The 21,638-nt window shown below is 50.5% G+C and overlaps 1 protein-coding gene across 2 annotated transcripts in view; it reads right to left on the minus strand.

Annotated features, from left to right (window-relative positions):
- The window catches only part of PPFIA4 (PTPRF interacting protein alpha 4), a 43,502-nt gene that overhangs the window by 11,976 nt on the left and 9,888 nt on the right, over window positions 1-21,638 (minus strand). Inside the window, exons 9-24 of one of the 2 annotated variants that reach the window (XM_012555230.1) lie at window positions 20,008-20,091; window positions 19,565-19,696; window positions 19,158-19,220; window positions 18,351-18,442; window positions 16,098-16,206; window positions 14,231-14,439; window positions 12,182-12,422; window positions 11,686-11,721; window positions 11,346-11,479; window positions 10,892-11,058; window positions 7,993-8,086; window positions 7,431-7,512; window positions 6,487-6,687; window positions 5,768-5,830; window positions 4,854-4,880; window positions 2,319-2,494 (exon numbers count right to left, since the gene is read on the minus strand). In XM_012555230.1, the coding sequence (XP_012410684.1) occupies window positions 2,319-2,494; window positions 4,854-4,880; window positions 5,768-5,830; window positions 6,487-6,687; window positions 7,431-7,512; window positions 7,993-8,086; window positions 10,892-11,058; window positions 11,346-11,479; window positions 11,686-11,721; window positions 12,182-12,422; window positions 14,231-14,439; window positions 16,098-16,206; window positions 18,351-18,442; window positions 19,158-19,220; window positions 19,565-19,696; window positions 20,008-20,091 (1,910 nt within the window). The remainder of the gene's footprint in view (window positions 1-2,318; window positions 2,495-4,853; window positions 4,881-5,767; window positions 5,831-6,486; window positions 6,688-7,430; window positions 7,513-7,992; window positions 8,087-10,891; window positions 11,059-11,345; window positions 11,480-11,685; window positions 11,722-12,181; window positions 12,423-14,230; window positions 14,440-16,097; window positions 16,207-18,350; window positions 18,443-19,157; window positions 19,221-19,564; window positions 19,697-20,007; window positions 20,092-21,638) is intronic. The other variant, XM_012555231.1, reaches the window with a different exon arrangement.

The raw sequence follows: 21,638 nt of genomic DNA on the forward strand, positions 1-21,638 counted from the left end.
GGTTTGATTCTCAGCCAATGCACTTCATGCACAGCCACCACGCATCTGTCAGTGGAGGTCTGCAAGTTGCTATGATGCTGAACAGGTTTCAGTGGAGCTTCTAGACTAAAATAGACTAGGAAGAAAGGCCTGGTGATCTACTTTGAAAAATCAGCCAATGAAAATCCTATGGATGACAACTGTCCAACCTACAACCAATCATCGGGATGGTGCAGACCGGGCAGCGTTTCATTCCATTGTGCACTGGATTGCCGTGAGACAGGGCTGACTTGGTGAGAGCTAACAACGGTAACAACAGCTAGACTCCATCCTGATTCAACTTTCTGCAGTTTGAGCTGGAGACACCAAGGGCATCCACACAGTCCCTTGTCCCACTTTTCACACAAAGCAAAAGATTTGGTTCAAATAGCAACCTATGGATTTGAAACTGGATGTTAAGAAGGACTTCCTAAAATGTGTCAGCTCCTGGAACCATTACCATCCCAGCTTGCTCTCCAGCTCAAATGCCAACTAGGCAAGCAGGTAACATAAATGAGTGAAGTAGGCTGGGTGGGGCTGGGAGGACATGGGGATGTCTACCCCGTTAAGAGGGTGCGCTACCCAGCTCCAGCTGGTTGCTTCCATGCTACAATGTATGGAGAGAACTTTCCACTTTTCAAGAGAAGCCAGAAATCCAGAATTTTGTGTAAAATCTCCTAGTGTTTAAATACTGGTAACTAACTTCATAATTCTTAAAATTACTGTGCAGGCCACACAAAACACATTCTGCGGGCCAAATTCTGCCCAGGGTGCCAGTTTGGGACCTCTGCCACAGACTCTTAAACAGAAGATCTTTCAGCAAAGAAGAGGAGGACAGGATTGGATGACACGCTGTACAAATGGATGTGGGTTCACAAAGACACAAGGAAAATATCAGTCCAAAGGACTAACGGACTACATGAACCACAGTCTCCACCAGCCTGAGTCCAGAAGAACCAGATGTTGCCTGACTATCACCATTGACTGCTCTGACAGGGATCACAATAGAGGGTCCCAGACAGAGCAGAAGAAAAATGTAGAACAAAAATTCAAATTCACAAAAAAAGACCAGACTTACTGGTCTGACAGAGACTGGTAGAACCCCCAAGACTATGACCCCTGGACACCCTGCTAACTCAGAACTGAAGTCACTCCCGAAGTCCACCCTTCATCCAAAGATTAGACAGGCCTATAAAACAAACAATAACACGTGATGAATGTGCTTCTTAGTTCAATCATGTATATGAGACCAAATGGGCAACATCTGCTGAGAAGGCAGGAAGGGACAAGAAAACTGGATGAATGGAAATGGGAAACCGAGGTGGAGAAGGGGAGAGTGTTGACACATTGCTGGGACTGCAACCAATGTCACAAAACAATTTGTGTATAAATTGTTGAATGAGAAACTAATTTGCTCTCTAAACTTTCACCTAAAGCACAATTTAAAAAAAAAAAAAAAGCATATGGGTTCAAAACAGACAGGCTCAGATCTGGGATGCTAGTAGGACAAGAACCAGAAAGAACTTTCAACTTAGAGGGAATTACCGCCACTGATTGCCATAGGGAGTCTTGGTGGTGCAGTCGTTAAGTGTTTGGCTGCTAACCAAAAGGCTGGCAGTTTGAATCCACCAGTTGCTCCTTGGAAACCCTATGGGGAAGTTCTGATCTGTCCATAGTGTTGCTATGAGTCAGAATTGACTCGACAGCAATGGATTTGATTTGGTTTTAGTTGCCATAGAGTCGATGCTGACTCATGGTGACCACATGTATGTCAGAGTAGAACTGCTCCATAGGGTTTTCAATGGGCGATTTTTCAGAAGTAGATTGCCTGGCCTTTCTTCCAAGGTGCCTCTGTGTGGACTCAAACCTCCAACCTTTTGGTTATAATCCACATACCACCCAGGGACTCCAAAGGGAATTAGACACCTAAATTAGATGTTGGGGTCAGCTTGAGTCTTCTTAGGGTAAATGCAGATAAGCCCAAATGCTGAGCCACCAAGCCCAAAGACAAGTAATGAAGTTCAGACTTAGGGGGAAAATCTCAAAGCACATGAAGCTAAAGAGAAATGACTTTTTGTATCTTAAGGGTTAGAGATGAGCAGATCAAATCCTCAAATTGCAGGATGAGACAAGGATTCAACAAAGGAGACTTTCCCAACAGGAAGAGCTGTTACCACTCACAACAGGCCATGGAAAGAGTGGAGGCACTTCTATCTCTGGAGACAGATCCCCAGGCCTGGGAGTCAGAGCTGGAGGAGACCCGTGTGGGGGAGGTGACCCTGGGCTCCTGCCGCGCTCACCGATGGAAGCTGTCTACCATCTTCAGGTGGACCCGAAGGTCCTTCTTGGTGAGGTGGTCAAGCATGCGGGCGTCTACCAGGCACTCCATGAAGTAGCTGCGGTACTGGGGCAGCCCCAGGCTGGGCAGCCATTCGTTCCCAATCCATTCGTGGTTCATGTCCCCATAGGCCAGGGTCTGGGGGAACAAGAAGGGGAAGGTGATGGGGGAGAATGGCAGTACCAGCAGCCTGCAGGGGGCATATCTGCTCACGAGAAACATTAATCCATCCTCCATGCATGAGGGAAGAAGGGCAGTTCAATAACATTTCAGCTTATTTCCACTAATAGCCTGGTAGTGGTGGGAGATGGGGAGTTTAAATGGAACTTTTGAAGATCTTAAAATGATAAAATCCCACGCACATATCAATTATCTAATGAACAGAAGCAATTACGGCCCAGAAAGACCTTTACTCTCAGCTTGAAGGGAATTCGACACCTAAATTAGATGTTGAGTTCGGTCTGCGTCCTCTGAGAGAGCAGGCATAGAGAATTCAGGAAACCCAAAGACAAGTAATGAAATTCTTTCCGGGCTGCTAATACGGAATCTTTCTGCCGACTCTGGAATGCATTTGTGGTGTGCTACAGCAGACTTTTTTCCTGGTTCTAGGGGTCCCGCTGAGCCCAAGGGAGAGGCTGTGTTACAGGGGACACGCAGAGAGACAGAGGAAAGCCACTGTGGTTCTGGGCAACGGCTGGCCCCACACAGTCCACAAGGACCTAAATGTTGGCTGAAGACATAAAAATAGCGGCCTGCACCCAAGCAGCCAGCACTCAGTTCTCTATTCCTCATCACCTACTCCAAGAATTCTCCAGGTCTTCTGTTACTTTTCCCACCTACAGTCCCTCTCCCTGGCTCTCAGAGGCCTGCTCTGCTCAGGTGTCACCTCCTCAGCAGGGTCTTCCCTGACCACCCCATCTTTAGAAAGCTTTAGTTTTAACAGCAACCCTCCATTACTCTCTTTCCTTACCCTACTTACTTTAGACTGAAAATTTTTCTTTTATTATCTTTTAAAATGAAGTTGTTGGTACATAGAAAAATTATGTAACTTATGTTAGTTATTAAGACTAAAAATGAGGGGAGAAATGCAGAACAGAATTTCAAATTCTCCTAGACGTCAGACTTCCTGGAACCATGGAGGCTAGAAGAACCCCTGAAACTACTGTCCTGAGATAATCTTTAAAACTTAAACCAAAAATATCCCCCGAAGTCTTCTTAAAACCAAACAATAGTTTAGACTAACTAGTAAAAAATGTCTGCCTTGAGCATTATGCTCTTTTAAGAACTATCTATACAGGATCAAATTGACAACAGCAACTTAACAGATTAGATAGGAACCGTAGGGGGCAGTGAGTTTATGTTAATGGGGGAGGAACAACTCAGAAAAGGAGGGGAGAATGGTTGCACAACTCAAAGAATATCGTCAATGTCACTGAACTGTACATGTAGAAACTGTAGAATTGGTGTGTTTTGCTATGTATATTCTCAACAACAACAAAATAAATAAAATATAAAAAATGAAATGAGCATGCTTGGATCCACCATGCAGGTTAAGAATTGGAACATAATCCACACTGTCCCAACCACCTTTCTGCTCTTCCCCCGCCCCCAGCCCATTCCCTACTGCCTCTCTAATCACTATCCTGAGTTTCCTGTTTATTATTCCCTTGATTTAAAAAAAAAAATTATAGTTTTTTTAATAACCACTGGTGTATATTTTGCTAAACAATTTGTTATTAATTTTACTTGTCTTTTGAGTTTTAGTATCAATTTCTATGAATCTTTTGGGACTTGCATTTTTCACTTAACATTATGTTTCTGAGATTCATCCATTTCCTCTGCTGAATAGTTTTTTACTGTGTGAATACACAGCCATTGATTTGGCCAGTCTCCTGGAGATGGGGTTTTTGCTATGATTATAAACAGTATTGGTCCATGGTTATTTCTCTTCACAGCACTTATCATTAGCTGACATATTGTTAAACTACTTGTGTATTTATTTACTGTCTGCCTCCCCACTAGAATACAAGCTCCCCGTGGGCTCTGTTTGTTCACTTCTGTATCCAGAGAGCCTAGAAAGGCCTAATCCCCAGTAGATGCTCCATAAATATTTGCTCACTAAATGAATGAATGAATGAAGGCCTTTGCTCAGTTCACCAGGAGTGGCCCCTGAGAGGGCAGGGAGACAAAGGGGATTCAGACCAATCTAAGTCTCATTGTTCCTGGGAGGAGAGTTAAACTGAGAGGAGAAGCCAGACATGCTGGGGGCTCAGCCCTCCAGGGTTCCTCACCTGCCATTCTGAGAAAACAGAATAAGCAGCTAAAGGGTAGTGAGGAGAAGGAGGCTTTGCGGGAGGAGAGAACCTGTATCCAGGGCTCTCAGTGTGAAGAGGCACATAAATACACTGGGACTCAGAGTGGTGCTGGGGAGAGGACCTATTGGGAATACTGTCCTGAACTTCTGAGAGTTGGTTCTGGAGAAGGGAAGGGGTCTTACCTGAGCCCAGCTGCCCTCCTCACTGTCCTAGCAGGAACGAGTGCAGCGTGTCAGGGGAAACAGGCAAAGTCAAGAAACCTAGCAGCCTCCACCCCAGACCCCACCAAGAAGAGGCAGAAGCCCAGTAGCTGGGTGGGTGACCAGGGAAAGCTTGTTGGGACAGTTAAGAGAGACCAGAAATTTAAAGGAATTACAGTTGGTATGCCAACAAGGAAAAATATTCAAATTAACTTGTTACCCCAAGAAGATGCAAATTTAAATAATAAAGTGGTAACTGTTTTCTACTTAATAATTTTTTTTTTATTCTGGAAAGTGTAAAATAAAACGGACACTCTCATACCCTGCTAGAGAAACTATAAATTGTCATATTTAATAATATGTATCACAATCCTTAAAAATGTTCATACCCATTGACACAGCATTTCCATTCTGGAGAATATTCCAATAAATTATTTCTAATAATGTCAAAAAAAACAGAGAGACCAGAAGGCTGGTGCATATGCCCATTTATGGTGAGAGGGGAGCAAACGGGTATGTGGCAAAGACACTTACACACTTCTAAGGCTTGGGTGGGAACCCAGCAGGATGCCAGGCTCTCTAAACTCTCACTGTTCCTCCACCAAGGATCAAGCACAAGGGCAAGGACTCTGTGGCTTTGGGTGCATTGCAGCCAGGGCAAAGCCCTCCCAAGCCCAGCTCTTCTCCACTGCAGGGCACCTGTAGCCTAGGATGAGCCCCCTCCACACACAAACTATTTCCAATCTCACCACTTCCCCCTACCAACACTCCACCCTGAGAACAGAACCCAGTCATACGTCAGGGATATCGATATCATACAAGATCACCTGCAACCCCCTCGACTTCCCACAACTTTCTCCTGGTTCTCAGGAGTCATCAGTCCGGGCCAGACTCACTGTTCTTGTAGACGTTGCCAGAGTTTCCATCTCTTCATGGGTGACCCAGACGTTCCCAGAAGACTGTAAGCAAAGAGGAAACCTAGCCAGTCCTGGGATCCCCATCAGGGTGGAAGCCCCAAGAACAAGGACAAAGCTCCCTTCCTCTGAATCCTCCCATGGGCCCAGCCCAGGGCTCTGCACCCTTGATAGCAGGGGACACATTTCTTTTATCATAATATCCACACTGCTTAGCACAGTGCCTGGCACATAGAAGGTGCTCAGTAAGTGTTCCCTGAATGGATATAAATGAATGGTGCTAATCTGGAGATGGACCACAATGAAAGATTTTGGCCCGGGGACCCATGGGGCATCTGCATTCTCATGGAGAGTTGGAAGACCAGGGCAGAATTCCCCTGTCCTACTCCCTCTGCTTCCCTCAACCTGGCAACACCACAGACAGAACCTCAGAAGTTCCATTCTGGAAACTCTGCCCAGAGACCTGGAATTGCTGGCAGTGTAGGGAAGGGGAAATGCAGTCCATTGGAGGCACATGGGAGGCAGGGAACCAGGCCTGCTGGGATCCTCCTAGAGACCAGATGGAGCCCTTTGTAGGTTTGGGAAGTGGCAGGGCTGGGGGGAGACTCAATGCTACCACCTTCCCAAACACCAACGGAAGGCTTTGCAAATACTATTCCAGGGCCTCTGAAAATGTCCTGGGGGAGAGAGAGGCCACTCACAGTCCTGGAGGTAGGTGGGGCTGAAGGGCTGGTCAGCGACACCATCTCCTGGATGGCCAGGCGGAGCTTGAGCCGGTGCAGGGCATTGCTGATGCCAATCTCCCGCTGGATCTCCGTGTCCGACAGGGCGGACATGATGGCACCACTCTTGACATTGGCCCGGCAGGCTGCTACGTACCAGGCAGGCATCCCCACCCAGAGCTGCAGACACAGGACGCAGAGGGGTAGTTCAGGACCTTCCCCAAGATCTGGGCCCCATTACCAAGAACTTGGCAGTACCAAGGGGCAAGGGCCAGGCCTCATCCATGGTCTCAGGATAGCAAATGTAGAGTATAGGAACTTAGAAATGTGGAGATGACCATCATCAAGTCCCCCTCTCCCATTTTACAGATGAAAACTCTGAGGCCTGGGAAGGTAAAGGGATTTTTCCAACATCACATGGGTGATTAGCTCCTGGGGGACAGCCTATGTAAAAATTCAAACTACCTGTGAAAGTCTAATGCCTCGGTGATAATGACATCCCCTAATCCAAGCTTGGAGTCCCTGGGTAGTGCAAACAGTTAATGCACTCAGCTGTTCAAATCCACCCACAGGCACTAGGAAGAAAAGCCTGGTGATCTACTTTTGATCATTCAGGCATTAAATACTCTATGGCATACAGTTCTACTCTGACTGATTTGCCAGGAGTCAAAATCGACTTGATGGCAACTGGTTTTATCCAAACTTAGCTACTCATGAGGCATCAGTTGAGTAGCATCAACTGTGTCTTCCAAAGTAACTTAGGGGAGGTGGGCTAAATACTAGATATGGTACATGTGCACCTGGCCAGGGAGAAGCATGCCGGAAAGGTTCTAGGGATCAACCCTCGGCCTGAGGGGCCCCTACTCCCTCCCTCACATCCCTCTTACTGTTCCCCTAAGGGAACTCCCTTTGGCCAGGCTTACCTCCAGCCAGGAGACCACAGTAGGGCCATCCCACTGGGCAAAGGGCATCCCTTTTCTACGGGCATCTTCAAGCAGCTGGTGTCTTGCAAGAGAAGGAAAAACAGAGTCACTAGTCCTTCCTTCTCTCCCAGCCATGCTCATTCCTGGGGACCACTGGGTATGCCAAGAGCTGGACTCCTGTTACCCCTGCCTTCTCACCCTGGGGCTGCCACCTCTGCTCTATGCCAGAAGCAGTGACACCAAGAAATGGTGCAGTAAGACTCTCCATCCCCCAGAGGGCGAGGGGCTCTCTGTTTGCATATGACCTGACACATAACTGCCTTGGCCATTTCAGTTGGCTCCGCCAGACACTCACAGGTCCTGCCAACTCTCCCACAGCCCCCTTGCCTCCTTCTTCCAAGCGTCACCCTGAGAACCACCACCCAGCCCCTGTGGTCCCACAGGGACCAGGCCAATTCAGTTCAGAAAGGGGCTCTGGCTCCGGCTCCCTGAGCTCAGACCCCTCAGAAGGTGGATAGGGGGCTGGGCCCCACCCTGACAGACCCTGGCCTGCAGTTCTTACTTCTTCTTCAATCGCCGGTCCTTCTCTGCCTGGGTCCCCAGCTTGGCAGGCACCATGGGCTCCTGCAGACTGAGCTCGGAGTCTGTTAGAAGAACTAAAATAGAAGAGATGGGCATGTCAGCCAGGTCCTCTGCTTCTCCACCCTTGGCCTGGGACAGGGCCTGGGAGCAGCAGCAGCAGGAGGGCACCTCGGCATGTGGCCATCGTTCCTAGACCCTCCACTCAACATCCGTGTGTCCAGTTAGTCCCAGAGTGGCATCCAGTGGGCCATCCCCAGCCCAGGCCCCCCCACTGTAAGCTTCAGCCCTGGAAGTGTTTTCTAGTTGGATGGACCAAAGGTGTCCCACTCTGATGGCAGCAGAATCCTAAACAGAACTTGTCCCTCCTCCCAGGCAAGGTGCAAAGGAAACCCAGAGATCCAGATACATGGGATATGAGGCTCCAAGAGAAGAATTATCTTAACTTGGGCCAAAAACAAAAAAACAAACCCATTGCTGTTGAGTCAATTCCGACTCATAGCAACCCTATAGGACAGCGCAGAACTGCCTCATCGGGTTTCAAGGAGTTGCTGGTGGATTTGAACTGCCAACTTTTTGTTAGCAGCTGAGCTCTTAACACTGCACCACCAGGGCTCCTAATCTGGGCCACGGGTAGGGAAAAAGAGTATGCTGAGAGATGCGTCTCTCAGCCTTTTTAGGTGTGCTTGCTGGCACAAAACTGCAAAGGGGATCACAGCCCTGTCTTCTATTAAGGATCTTGAATTGATGCTAGAACCCTATAGAATCCACGGCAGAGGGCAGCATCTTGGAATTCATTTCTCTCTAAGAAGTCCTGGTCCCTCTCCACAGTGCACAAGGGGTAGTGGGTGTGGGTATCCAGACACCAATCCGAGATGCTGCCTTATGTTTAGATGGCAAAGTGGTATGGGTAACACAAGAAGTCATAAGACTGCATACAAAATGCCTCTTCCCCTCGTAAGACCTTTCAGCTTCCCTCATCTGTGATCAGCTCCACAGCTTCCACGCCCCCTGCAGGCTCGGGGGTGTGTACCACCTCATCCTCAGGCTGAGGCTCACATATCCCATCCCGAGCAAAGGTGTCCACCTTTCTGCTGTGCTCAGCTACCTATGTTTGCTTCACACCTTCCTGAGGTATACTATTGCTGTGTGTCATCCGGTCGATTCCGACTCACAGCGACTCTATGTAACAGAGTAGAATTGCCCCACAGGGTTTTCTAGGCTGTAATCTTTACAGGAGCAGATAGCTACGTCTTTTCACCCATGGAGCCACTGGTGGGTTTGAACTCCAAGCTTTCGGTTAGCAGCTGAGCGCTTAACCATTGTGCCACGGGGGCTCTCTCTCTTGAGGTATGAGAAGGTATAATTAAGCATTTGGGTTCAAAGGTTCTTGTCTTCTAGCTGATCACATCCCTCCACTATGAAATGCACCAATGCTCCCACTGACAAAGGGTCACTTCCAAACCTCTTCAACAGACTTGACAAGGCCTTTATGAGCTAGCCCTAGCCTACCTGTCCAACCACATCCCTTTCTTCTTGCTTTAAAAAAAACAAAACTCCTGCTTCTCCAGCACTGAAATCTTTCTTCTCCACTCTGAAAATATTCAGCTGCTCACAGAACTCTCCCACCCACCAGCCTTTCCCTTTCTCAACCCTCCCCACCCCACACACACCTCTCGTCTTGGCTTGGCTAACTCCTATTTACCCTTCAAGTTTCAGCTCGGGTGTTGCCCAGCAGAGGAAGCCATTCCTGCTGCCCTCACCACTCCATGGCTGAGTTAAATGCCCCTCCCGTCTGAGTTTCAGAAGCACCCTGGGCATATCTCTATCATCACATAGCTTTAGAGTCATCTCTTCATTTTCCTTTTCATTAGACACAGAGCTCCTTCAGGGAACAGACTATCACACCAACACCTAATACTATGCCTGTATACAGTAATTACTCAATCTTTGCTGAACAAATAACTGAACAGATGAGGGAAAGAAAAGGAGGGAGGGAAGGAGGGGAAGGAAGAAAGGAAAGAAGGAACAGGGAGAGGGAAGGAAGAGAGCTGACATTTATCATGTACTACCGTGTGTCAAACAAGTGCTAGAACTGTGTATCATCACAGAGGTGTACTAATGCTACCCCTGCCCAGACACTCACTGGAATGAATGCCTACAAAGTCATAGTAGGTGTTATAATATTGTTGAGTCCTGGAGGCCAGATGTACTAGAAATAAGTTCCAATCAAGAGCTGACTCTTCTAAAGAAAGAACCAAGAAATTTCTCTAGCTTCATTTTGCTGGTGTACTTCCTGGAAGTCCTGAGCACAATAACACCAGGAAACCTCTGAACTGGAAGAAACCTCAGGGGTCCAATACAGGAACCTCTTCTGCAGAGGCAAAGCCAGTCGCCATCCAGTGCTGCTTGGCACTTCTCGGGGCAGAGGCTTCCCTCCTACCCCCATAAAGCAGCCCATCCTGCCATGAAATAGCTCCAAGAGAAAACTCCTGTTTCTCTTTCAGTGGTTTTGCCCATTTGTAACGTTAATATATACTGATGACTCTGTAACGTTCCTTGGACTGGGGCAGACATGGCCCTGGCAGCATGCTTGTCTGTTTTCCTACTCTTGTCTATTCTGTAGTATTTCCTTGGTCTTGGGCAGACATGGCTCTGGCAGCATGCTTGTCCGCTTCCCACTTTTGCCTTTTTGAATATATGCCCAATAAAACTTTCTTCTTGCTTAAAAAAAAAGAAAACTCCTGTTTCTCCAGCGCTGAAATCTGCCTGTAGCTTCTACCCACCGGTCCCTGGCAGGCGGCAGAGAAGGCCTGACCCAAGCATACCCTCTGCTTCTGACCCCTCTACCCCCGCCCCTTGGCTAGGAAGGGGACAGAGACCATGGCCCGTGGCTCCATCCCGACTCAGCTGGATCAGCCTGCCCTTCTCCTTCTTCCCGAACAGGCGGCCGATGGATGACTTGATGCCCTTGCGCTTGGCACCCTTGTGTAAGGAGTCCTGGCTGCTGTTGCTGCTGCTGGGGTTGCTGCCCTGATCCTCCAAGGAACTAAAGGATGACAGCCAGGAGGGGTGGAATGAGAAGAAATACACTTAAATTACAACAGGAAAGACAGAAGTTAGCCCTCAGGAAGAACTCAGGGTGGGGCTGAAGGGGGATGATCAAAGCCCATGACCAGGCGAGACATGGAAATATCCTTCCCTGATGGTGTGTCAAAGAGAAGTGAGCCATTCAGGTGCCTGGAGTGGGTGAGACGCAGTGCGTTCAGAGGCCAGGGGAGGGATAAGATGACCCTGGGGATGAAGAGACTAGAGGTGGGGGCCTGCTCCGCCTACCTCTTGCCTTCCTCCTGGCTCAGGGCTGGGTGGCCAAGCTTCTCTAGCCGCAGCGTCCTGGGTGAGGAAGGAGGAGAAGTCTCACATTTTATGGTGGCTTTATCCTCTCGGTTCTCTTCCCGAGACACTGGCGACTAAACAGACAGTGGAGCCGTCAGGGGATAGAGGGAGAGATCCGGGGCCTGCCTACCCCACTGGGACCAGGCAGAGGGGCAGGGAGAAGCGCAGTGGGGAGCCCCAGGGGCCTCTCTGAGTTCAAATTCAGACTGGGGGAAGAGGCCAAAAGGGAAGGGGCTGGGGGCAATTAACCCGTTAGTACCTGGTGTCAGGCAGCACTCACCAGCAGCTTCCTTCTATGCTTTCTTAAGTCACTGGGCTGGAAGAGAGAGTGAAGGGTGAGCACTGACTCACTTTCTAAGTGCCCTAAACGAACCCCAAGGGGAGCCCAGTGGCCTTAGGATGGGGAGACAGGGTTGAGTGCCCTGCCCAGGCTCTCCCTGGCACTGCCAAGGCCCTCGGAGCCTCACATAGGCCCAGACGGAACACAGCAGAAACACGCTGGCCTGGAAGGGTAAGTCGGGGCTACCTCTAGAAGAGAGGAAAAGAGGTGGGCAGTGGACGAGTTTCTCAAATGCTCTATGCCTATCTAAGGCGAGGGAAGGAAGATACTACACAGGCCCCTTCCACGCCCAGAAGTTCATGTTAAGGGCCTGACAGCCCGGGACCTGCACCAATCATGGGAAGAAGGTGCCAGGCCCAATTAAGAGAACATGAGCCGTATTATCCGATAAACTCCTCTTGGCCAGTCCTCAAGGCAGAGCCCAATGATGTCTCACCAGGGTCATGACCCCCATTCGGTCCAGGTCCTGGGCGGCACTGCGGGAGGTAAGCTTCGGTGTAGAGCGGCCGCTGAGTGGTGGGGACGCGCTGGCCAGGGACAGGGCTGTCAGAGAGGTAGGGATGGAAGCGCGTTTCCGTAGCTGTGTCAGGTTCAGGGCCTCCATGCTGCCACTGGTCACTCGTGTCTCAATCTCCTCAGCGCGGAGCTCGGTGGACTCCTTCTCTTCCTGGATCATCCTGGGAGCGGGCAAATCAGATCTTGCCGTTAGCCCAGGCAATGCCTGGGTGGACCCCACTGCGTCTGGCACTGCAGGGATACACAAGGCCTGGTGGGCAGTTGGTTCTATCCTGCTGTAGCTTGGAAACTTACTTCTTTCTCTCTCAGTAGCTGGCCTATCACATGGTTCAACAAAAGCACTGGCTGGGAAAGAGGCATTTTAGCTAGTGGAACACAAGCATTCTGGAAGTCAGAACTCCTGATCTGCAAGGGTGACTTTGAAGTTGGGCACTTTGCTCTCTGGGCCTCAGTTTCCCAATATATACAATGTCAAAAAAAACCACTTGCCATTGAGTCAGTTTTGACTCACGGCAACCCCATGTGCGTCAGAGTACCACTGGGCTCCATTGGGTTTTCAACGGCTCATTTTTCCAAAGTAGATTGCCAGGCCTTTCTTCTGAGGCACCTCTGGGTGGACTCGAACCTCCAACCTTTTGGTTAGCAGCCAAGTGTGTTAACTGTTTGCACCATCCAGGGGCTGCACACAATGCCAAGAGTGGTTTAAATCAATAGTTCCCAAACACAGGAGCTTTAACTGGTGCTGACCCCGTATGCAGTGTTCCCTGTTCCATGAGAAAAATAATGATATGGGTATATGGGTGTGTACGTATGTACGTATACTCAGAGAGAAGGAGTGTGTGTGGCATTTATACGCACTCACACATACACATGTGCGCACATACACAGATGTTGATGGAAAGATGTCAACTGTCCTTTATGGAGAAGGACTCGTCTTCATTCTGAGAGTACGTCTTTCCTACTTTGTTGTGTGCCGTCAAGTCAATTTCGAGTCACAGCAACCCTACAGGACAGAGCAGATCTGCCCCACAGGGTTTCCTAGGCTGTAATCTTTACGGGAGCAGATCACCAGGCCTTTTCTCCTGAGAAGCCACTGGTGGATTCAAACCATCGACCTTTTGGTTAGCAGCTGAGTGCTTAACCACTGCACCACCAGGGCCTTTCTTTTACAGAACAGTTGTGACAGTAAATGGTAGTTATCTTTAATGTTGCACTTCGCAAAATAAGAGTTGGCAGGCCAATGTTAGTGCTCTTCTTTTTTTTCCTACTGCTCTATGAATCCAAAAGTTCAGAGAAATCATTGAACCGGATGACCTCTACCACCTTGTAAAGCTCTGACATACTCTGGCTCTGATTTCCCCTCACTGTTAGCCATCACCGTGAATAAACTCTCTACAAAGGCAGGATAAGGTGGAAGTTTTGACAACTTTCCCTGGCACTGGCTTCTGTCTGACACCCTATTAGCGACAGGAAACATGGCACAGTGGACTGAGTTTGAATCTCGACTCTGCCACTTTCTAGGCGTGTGGGCTTGGGCAAGTCACTTAACCTCTCTGAGATTCTGTTCCTTTTCCTGTAGAACGGAGATAATGCTGCCTACCCCAGGGACCACGGTAAGACTGACAGTGACATTTATGAAGCTTTCCCCCCGAATGGCCTCAGTGAGTGGGACCCACACTTGTAGTGATTATGATTCACTGCAGGAGCTGCAGAACACAGCCTCCAGTCTCCCCTGCCCAGCCACATCAGCAGCCATAGGGGAGGCAATAAAGCCTGAGAAGCCAGTCCAAGGTCCCAGCCCCTCTCGGTCCAGCACTGGGCCAGCACCTTGCCTGACGCCCCACACAGGACCCTAGACTGTAGAAACAAGCAAATGCAAGCAGCAGGTTCCTTCTCTCATGCAACTCAGGCCTAGTTCCCAGCTAGGTTTGTCCAAACATGACGGGGGGCCCCCCACCCCTTCCCTCACCTAATCTCCTCGTTGATGGCATCCAGCTGCTCTTGCAGCATCATTGCCAGAGTCTGGGCATCAGAGTGGCCGCTTGGAGAGACAACATCCACGGAGCCCAACAGCCCCCCTGGCTCTTCCTCATCCATGTCGGAGATCTCGGTGTCACTGTCGATGGCAGGGGTGGCTGTTGGGGCCAGCACCCCAGGCAGTGGAGATGGCTCCCAGTCCTTAGCAAAAACGGAGGGCAAAGAGGAAGTAATAAGACACCCAGATAGCTGTGGAGCAGGGCCATCCCCACCTCCCCCATCTCCCTCTAAAAGAACCCTTAACTCTGTGCTATCAACGTGTGGTCCTAGGGCCTGGCACACTCACATCTCCTGCGAGCTTGTTAGAAATTCAGAATGTCAGGCTGCACCCCCAGAACTCCCAATTCAGAATGTGCACTTTAACCAGATCCTCAGGTGATCTGCTTGCACCTTAAAGTCTGAGAAATAGTACTCTCACTCAAGAAGCTAGATAGCATAGTAGTTGTGAACACAGATTCTGGAGAAAGACTGCCTTGATTTGAATCTTGGCTCCACCAAATACTAGTTGTGCAATCATGGGAAAGTTGCTGAATCTCTCTGTGCCTCAGTTTCTTCATTTGTAAAACGGGGATAATCACAGTACCTGCCTCAGAGGTGGTTGTGAGGATTAAATGAGGAAATGCATGTAAAGCACTCAACACGGTATCTGATACAAAGTAAGCACTATATAAAGGCTGTCAATTTCACTAATATAAACGCAAAAAGGGTGACTAGATCCAGGGAACAAGAACAGGCCAAGCAGGCTGGACTGTCTCATGTCTCCCAGAGGTTCAGCATATCACATCAACCCTGACAGACGGTGGCTTCTCAGAAATCATCCTACCACCCTCTTCAATGGACAAAGGAAAAGGCACGTAACTGGGCTTGGAGAGCCAGCAGAGCAGGGGAAGGAAAAGCAAGGGGGCCAGGGACAGAGCGGTGCTCTAACCCCCATCCCTCTGTGGCCCTAATCCCCATGTCTCCCTGAGGGCTCTTTTCCAGCTCCTCCAGCCTTTAGTTGCAGCTCTTCAGCAGCTGCTGCCTTCTTACAAACAGAAAGAGCAAAGGGTGAGGGGAGAGAGAAACAGCGTGCCTTCAGTCTGTGGCTCCTCCATCAGACTAGGCGTTTCCTAAGGAGAGATGAATCTTCCCCCATCAGACTAGGTGTTCCCTCCTTCTCTATTATCTTCTAGTGCCCTAGAGCATGGAGAGGGCCGGGGCTCAGGTCAGAACATGATGAACAGTTCTGGGGCCAGGCAAGAATCAGACTGCCCTGAAAGACCGCGGCCAGCCCTTCTCTGCCCCTTATCTTTCCTGATTCCCCAGAACCTCCCAAGGCAGATTCAGAAAACATGAGCACTCAGCTGCTTCCCAGAAAACTCCAGGTGCCATCCCAACAGCCCAGTTAACCTGTCATCCCTCCCTCATCTCCCCCATAAACCACAGCTTTTGTTCCAGAAAGCCTGCCAATTCCATCTTGCCCCTGCCCACCCCATACCCCCCTGCCCCCGACTACCAGAAACACACGCCTGCACACTCAGGCACACGCACACACACTTCTGTGGGGCCTCAGGGACAGGCTGGCCGCCCGCCAGCCCCTACCTCTTGCCCACCAGGAGGCTGGGGTGAGGGGGGCACAGCTGTTACAGCTGACAATGGCCCCAACCCCAGGGCTGCAGCTGTTGTCAACATGGGGAAGGACAGGGGGGAGGATTTGCACCACACGCCAGCCGTCTATGTAAGTGGAGCCAGGCATGCAGCCGAACTGACCCCAAACTCCCTGGGGAAAACCCCCCACACTCATACCTCCACCCCCTCACCTTGGCAGGCTCTTCCCGAAGTGCTGAGAAGCGGCGATGCAGCCCAGGGGGTGCGTGGGTGGTTGTGGTCAGGGAGAAGCGCACGTCCGCTGCACTGCCCATGTGTGACCTTGAGTGGTAGGTGCAAGAGAAAAGACAGCCCCTGAGGACTGAGAACCCCAGCTCACATCCACCAGGCCTGAACAGCTAAGGGAGCTTCAGCTTGGAGAAAAGAAGGCTTAGCAGGACAGAGCTATCATACATGTTTGAAGGGCTGCCACTTAAGCAATAGAGAAGGCTTATTCTCTGTTGCTCCAGGGATGAGAATGACACAGGGGAGGAAGTTCTAAGGAAGCAGCTTTCTATTTAACATAAGAGGACCTTCTAATAGCAAGAGTCGACTTATGATGCAACTGGCTGTTTTGAAGAAATTGAGCTCCCCAATCCGAGGTATTCAAGTGGAGGCTCTTTGGCCATCTGACTAGAACAGTGCAGGAGGGCTCCAGCACTGAGAGAGGTTGGAAGGGATGATCTCTAAAGGTCGTTTTAGCTCACAGAGGCCCTGTTTCTTGGCCTTCTCTTCAGCCACTTTCCTTGGGTCTCCCTACTATCTGGACCGAGTCCCTGGCTGAAATCCATCCCCAGGAAGCTTCCAGAGGCTCTGACACTGTATCAGAGACATGGTCTGGAGAGAAACCATTTTGACTTCCCCAAGAGTCTATTCCAATCCTGAGATTTTAGGATCCCAGGAATTATCCTCCGGAATATCTGGAAGCTTTCCTTCCTTGGTGACAATTTTCTCTATCCCTTCCCAGCTTGAAACCCTTGAGGGAAGAGCGAAGGGACAAGGTGCCTACAACAGGTAGCTGGAGAGAGGGGAGTTCCTGCCTCTCCCTTCTTCTCCTCTGCAACTCAGTCCCAATTCCAAGATGGGTCCAAGTGGTCAAAGACAGGAATTCCCAACCATTAAAGAAAGCAAGTAGAAGCCCCAGTGGCACAGTGGTTAAGAGCTTGGCTGCTAACCAAAAGGTCGGCAGTTCGAATCCACCAGCCGCTCCCTGGAAGCCCTATGGGGTAGTTCTACTCAGTTCTCCAGGGTCACTATGAGTTGGAATCGACTCGACGGCAAGGGGCTTTAAAGAAAGCGAGTAGTAGACAAATGGCTTGGGGCACTCTGAGCCATGTCTTATTAAATTGTGGGCTTGGTCCCTTCTGAGCAACCTACGGGAAGGGAGAAGTAGGAGAAATCCCAACTACCATTTTCTGTCTCAACTGCCTGCTTCTCTCCATACCCTTGTACAATAACTTCTGATAAACTTGAAGATGGTATTTAAGTCTAGGGCACCACCCTAGACACTCATGAGCTTCTCTTCTTCAAGTTCAATGTTCCTTTCCCTAATTCAAGCACTACACCTCCCCAGACCCACATATAAACACAGAAATATCCTTTAACCTCTCTTTACAGAAGCTAATCCCTATTACCTGATGTAATAAGCACATGACTAAGAGGAACCACAAGGGTTCTAATCTAAGAGACTAAGGAGCCATTGACCTTGAGTGACATCATCTACTTCAGTCTCCTTGACCCGAAGGCAGGCTTGAAGTTTGAATTCAATGCCAACAGCTTCACAAAATGGGGAAAGAAATCCAGAATTTTCCTAAAACATGAGCCTAATGCAAGTTATGTAGAAGCTCCACTCACCATCTCTTAAAATAGTTTTAGGAAAAGGGATGCTGTGACCTTATTAGTGATCAGGCGTCTCAACTCCCAGCACTAAGGAAGTTCTTGATACCTTATTTCAATCTCTCTTGCTGCCTTTCTACCACTACCTGATACGTGAATTTAGGTGGTCCTCAATTCTCAAACAGCAATTCTCTAGAGCCCTAAAGACAGTACCTCAAAAGAACTAGAATGAGTGGCACTCTCCCTCAGGGGGCCCTGGGGACATGGGTGAGCATGTAATTCAGCAGGCCCTCTCCAACAGCAGGCCCTTCTGTCAAAGAAGCAGGAAGCATGGCCTGTGTCTCATGGCACTAGGAAGAAGCATCTTCTGCTTTACTTGCCTCTCAGCATCCCTCTGAGGACAGGTGCTTCCTTCTAAGCTGCCTATGTGAGCTAAGAACTTTGAACAAGCTCTCTGAGCTTCAGTGTCCCACCCTGAATAGGAGGAGGACCCTGAGGTCCTGGGCGGTCTTTTGGTGGAGGGAAGTCTCCCTCCTCAGGGTCCATCCAGGACCCTGTCCCAGCACGCCCAGCCTCCCGCGCTCCAGTACCTGGAGTGGATGCCATCCACAAATGGCCCCCCTCGACCCTTCAGCTGGTCCACCTCTTGGCGCAGCTTCTCAATCTCTTCAGACAGGCGGCCCTGTGCCAGGCAGACCCGGGGTGAGGGTGGGGACCAGGGAGGGGCAGAGAGGGGAGAGTGGGCATCAGAGAGGGACAAAGAGGACAGCAGAATTGGGGAGAAGCAGAAGAATGCACTGTGAAGTCCAGATCCAGGGACCCCAGGCCAGGCCCATAGATGACACCAAAGAGAAGAGGTCCAACTGGAGAGTGAGCAGAGGGTTGGCAGAGGGGCAGGCAGAGTGTCAGAGTCAGGAGGGGGTCTGCCTGGGGAGGATGCTACTATAATAGGCCTGCTGACCTCTCACCACGACACACGGGCATAGCAAACGAGGCTCGGCAGCAGAGGGGCCCCAGTGCCCTCCCAGAGCTCACAGACATCGCTGAGGAAGGGACAGTGGCTAATCCTCCAGGAATCACGGGACTCTTGCCTCACCAGGGGCTGAAGCCCACCAAATCCTTTTGCTGAGCCCTCCGTTGGGTCCTACCTGTCTGCTGCCACCATCACCACCCTATGGCCTGAGCCTATGGCCTTGGTTTCTTCTTTACATGTGGGGAGGGGTGTATCTACTGTGAAGGGCTGTAGTGCTAACCGGTGAAATCACATATGCACGCGGGCTACCATATCGGCTAACACAGTGCCGGGTATCACAGCAGCCGCATAAAAACAGGCGTTTTCTTCGCTCACGACCACCCGACCCTCCCAGCCAGGGCAGGGCTGGCCAGCAGCTGACTACCTTGTGGTGGTGCTGCTCCTCAATCTGCCGCTGGGAGCTCTCCAACTCCTGGATCAGCGTGTTCTGGGGGGAACAGCTGTGAGCCAGGGACCCCGACCCCTCTACTGCTCAGGCCCAAGCCTCCCGGTCCCCTCTCCCATCTCCCCCCCCAACTCTGCCCCGCCCCCTCCCCTGCCCAGTCTCCATCCCCCTCTGCAGCTTTCCAGGGCCGACTCCACACTAATCCACAGCCCCAACCTCACCCTGACCGCGCCTCCGATCCCAGCCCCGCCCCCTGACTAACCTCTTCCATACCCCGAGGCCGGCCGACCCCACCCACACTCCTCTCGCCACGCCCCTCAGCCGGCCCCACCCCTCCCGGAAGCCCCGGCCCCGCCCAGCTCAACCAGGCCCTTGGCGCTCAGCACCTTTTCCTCAAGGGCCGCCATGCGCTCCTTGAGGTGGAGCTGCAGGCGCTCGTTTGACTCGCTAAGCAACCGGTCCACGGTGTCTGACAGTCGCTTGTTGTGGTCCTCATTCATCTTCTCCCGCTGGCGCACCTGCACAGCCAGACTGCCTTGCACCAGGCCACCCCAGGGCCTTCTCCCAGCCCTCACCCACAGTCAGCCACCCAGTCCTCAGGGTCCTGCCTGTTCACCAGCGGGAGTACCTCTCTCCAGCGCTCCTGACCACCTCCTCCTTCCCCACCTGCAGGCCTCCTCTCGGGCTCTGTGGCTCTGTACCTGGCCAGGCCCCTCCCCATCACTGCTACAGTCCTTCCCTATCCCCCACCCTTCCTCTGCGCTCCTTCCATAGGCCATCGTGGGAGTCTGGGAGAATTGGGGCTGAGGGCCTAGGCTGTTGCCCTCACCCTTGCCAGCTCCTGGTTCTTCTCCTCCAGCTGCCCCTCCAGCTGCCTCAAGTGCTCCTCAATGTTGCCATGGCGCTCTTCAGCCTAAGGGCAGGGATGGGCCAGGGAAGCCCATTGATCTATCTGCTCCTCCTGCTCAGGTCCCGCATCCCCCACACCCTGGTGCCAGGTGGTCTTGGAGATCAGAGCCTCAGGTACCAAAGAAGCCCAGCCCTCCACCTGTCATCCTGGAGCAGAACTGCCATCACCGCAGCTTTTCTTCCCAAGCACCCTCCACTCCTAACGGGTTCTCCCACCTCTTTCCTGGTCAGGGTTAGTCTTAAAATATCCTGGAGCTGGCAGCTCAAGAGACCATAAATCCTCCCCGTGCCTCCAGAAAAAAACTCCCCTTAAAAGAATGAACCACCATAAATCTCCTCTATGTTTCCGGATAATGGAATTGCACTTAAGAGCATGGACCCAAGCCAGACTGCCTAGGTTCAAATCCTAGCTCCTTCTCTTAGTATGTGACCTTGGGCAAGTTACTTTTCTCAACTGTATATGTGGACAATAAAACCGTCCATGACCACTGGATGGATATCACCTTGAAGACTAAGATGTGCCTGACCCAAGCCATGGTGTTTTCAATCACCTCATACGCATGTGAAAGCTGGACAATGAATAAGGAAGACCGGAGAAGAACGGACACCTTTGAATTGTGGTGTTAGCAAAGAATATTGAATATACCATCGACTAACAAAAGAATGAACAAATTTGTCTTGGAAGAAGTTCAACCAGAATGCTCCTTAGAAGCAAGGATGGTGAGACTACGTCTCACATGCTTTGGACATGTTGTCAGAAGGGATCAGTCCCTGGAGAAGGACATCATGCTTGGTAAAGTACAGGGTCAGCAAAAAAGAGGAAGACCCTCAATGAAGTGGATTGACACAGTGGCTGCAGCAATGGGATCAAGCATAACGATTGTGAGCATGGCACAGGACTGGGCAGTGTTTGCTTCTGTGGTACACAGGGTCGCTATGAGTCAGAACCGACTCGACGGCACCTAACAACAACAACATACCCACTGTTTCATTGAGAGGACTAAATGAGCTAGTCCATTGGAAGCACTTAGAACACAGCAAGCATACAACCCATGTTTGTTGTTGTTGTGGGCTGTCAAGACAATTCTGACTCACAGCAACCCTATATGACAGAGCAGAACTGCCCTATAGAGTTTCCAAGGCTGTAAATCTTTACGGGAGCAGATCACCAGGTTTTTTCTCTCATGGAGCCACTGGTGGGCTCGAACTGCTGACCTTTCAGTTAGCAGCCCAGCACTTAATGATTGTGCCACCAGGGCTCCTCCCAATCCATGTTAGCCATGGTTACACTGCTGTTGTAAAACCAGTCCAGGTAGAGTGGTCTCCTTTTTCTTTTATGTGTCCCTGAGACGGAGACCCTACTGTCTCCACTGACAAGGTATTCCAAAATATCACACCTATTACAGTTAGAAAATCCTTCCTTAAAAACGCACCTGCTGCTGTGGGGACCATGGTCTCGGGGAACATCTAGCTCAACTGGCATAACACAGTTTATAAAGACAATGTTCTACATTCTACCTTGGTGAGTAGTGTCTGGGGTCTTAAAAGCCT

The sequence above is a fragment of the Trichechus manatus genome, unplaced genomic scaffold (genome assembly GCF_000243295.1).
Source record: "Trichechus manatus latirostris isolate Lorelei unplaced genomic scaffold, TriManLat1.0 scaffold00035, whole genome shotgun sequence".
Taxonomy (NCBI): domain Eukaryota; kingdom Metazoa; phylum Chordata; class Mammalia; order Sirenia; family Trichechidae; genus Trichechus; species Trichechus manatus.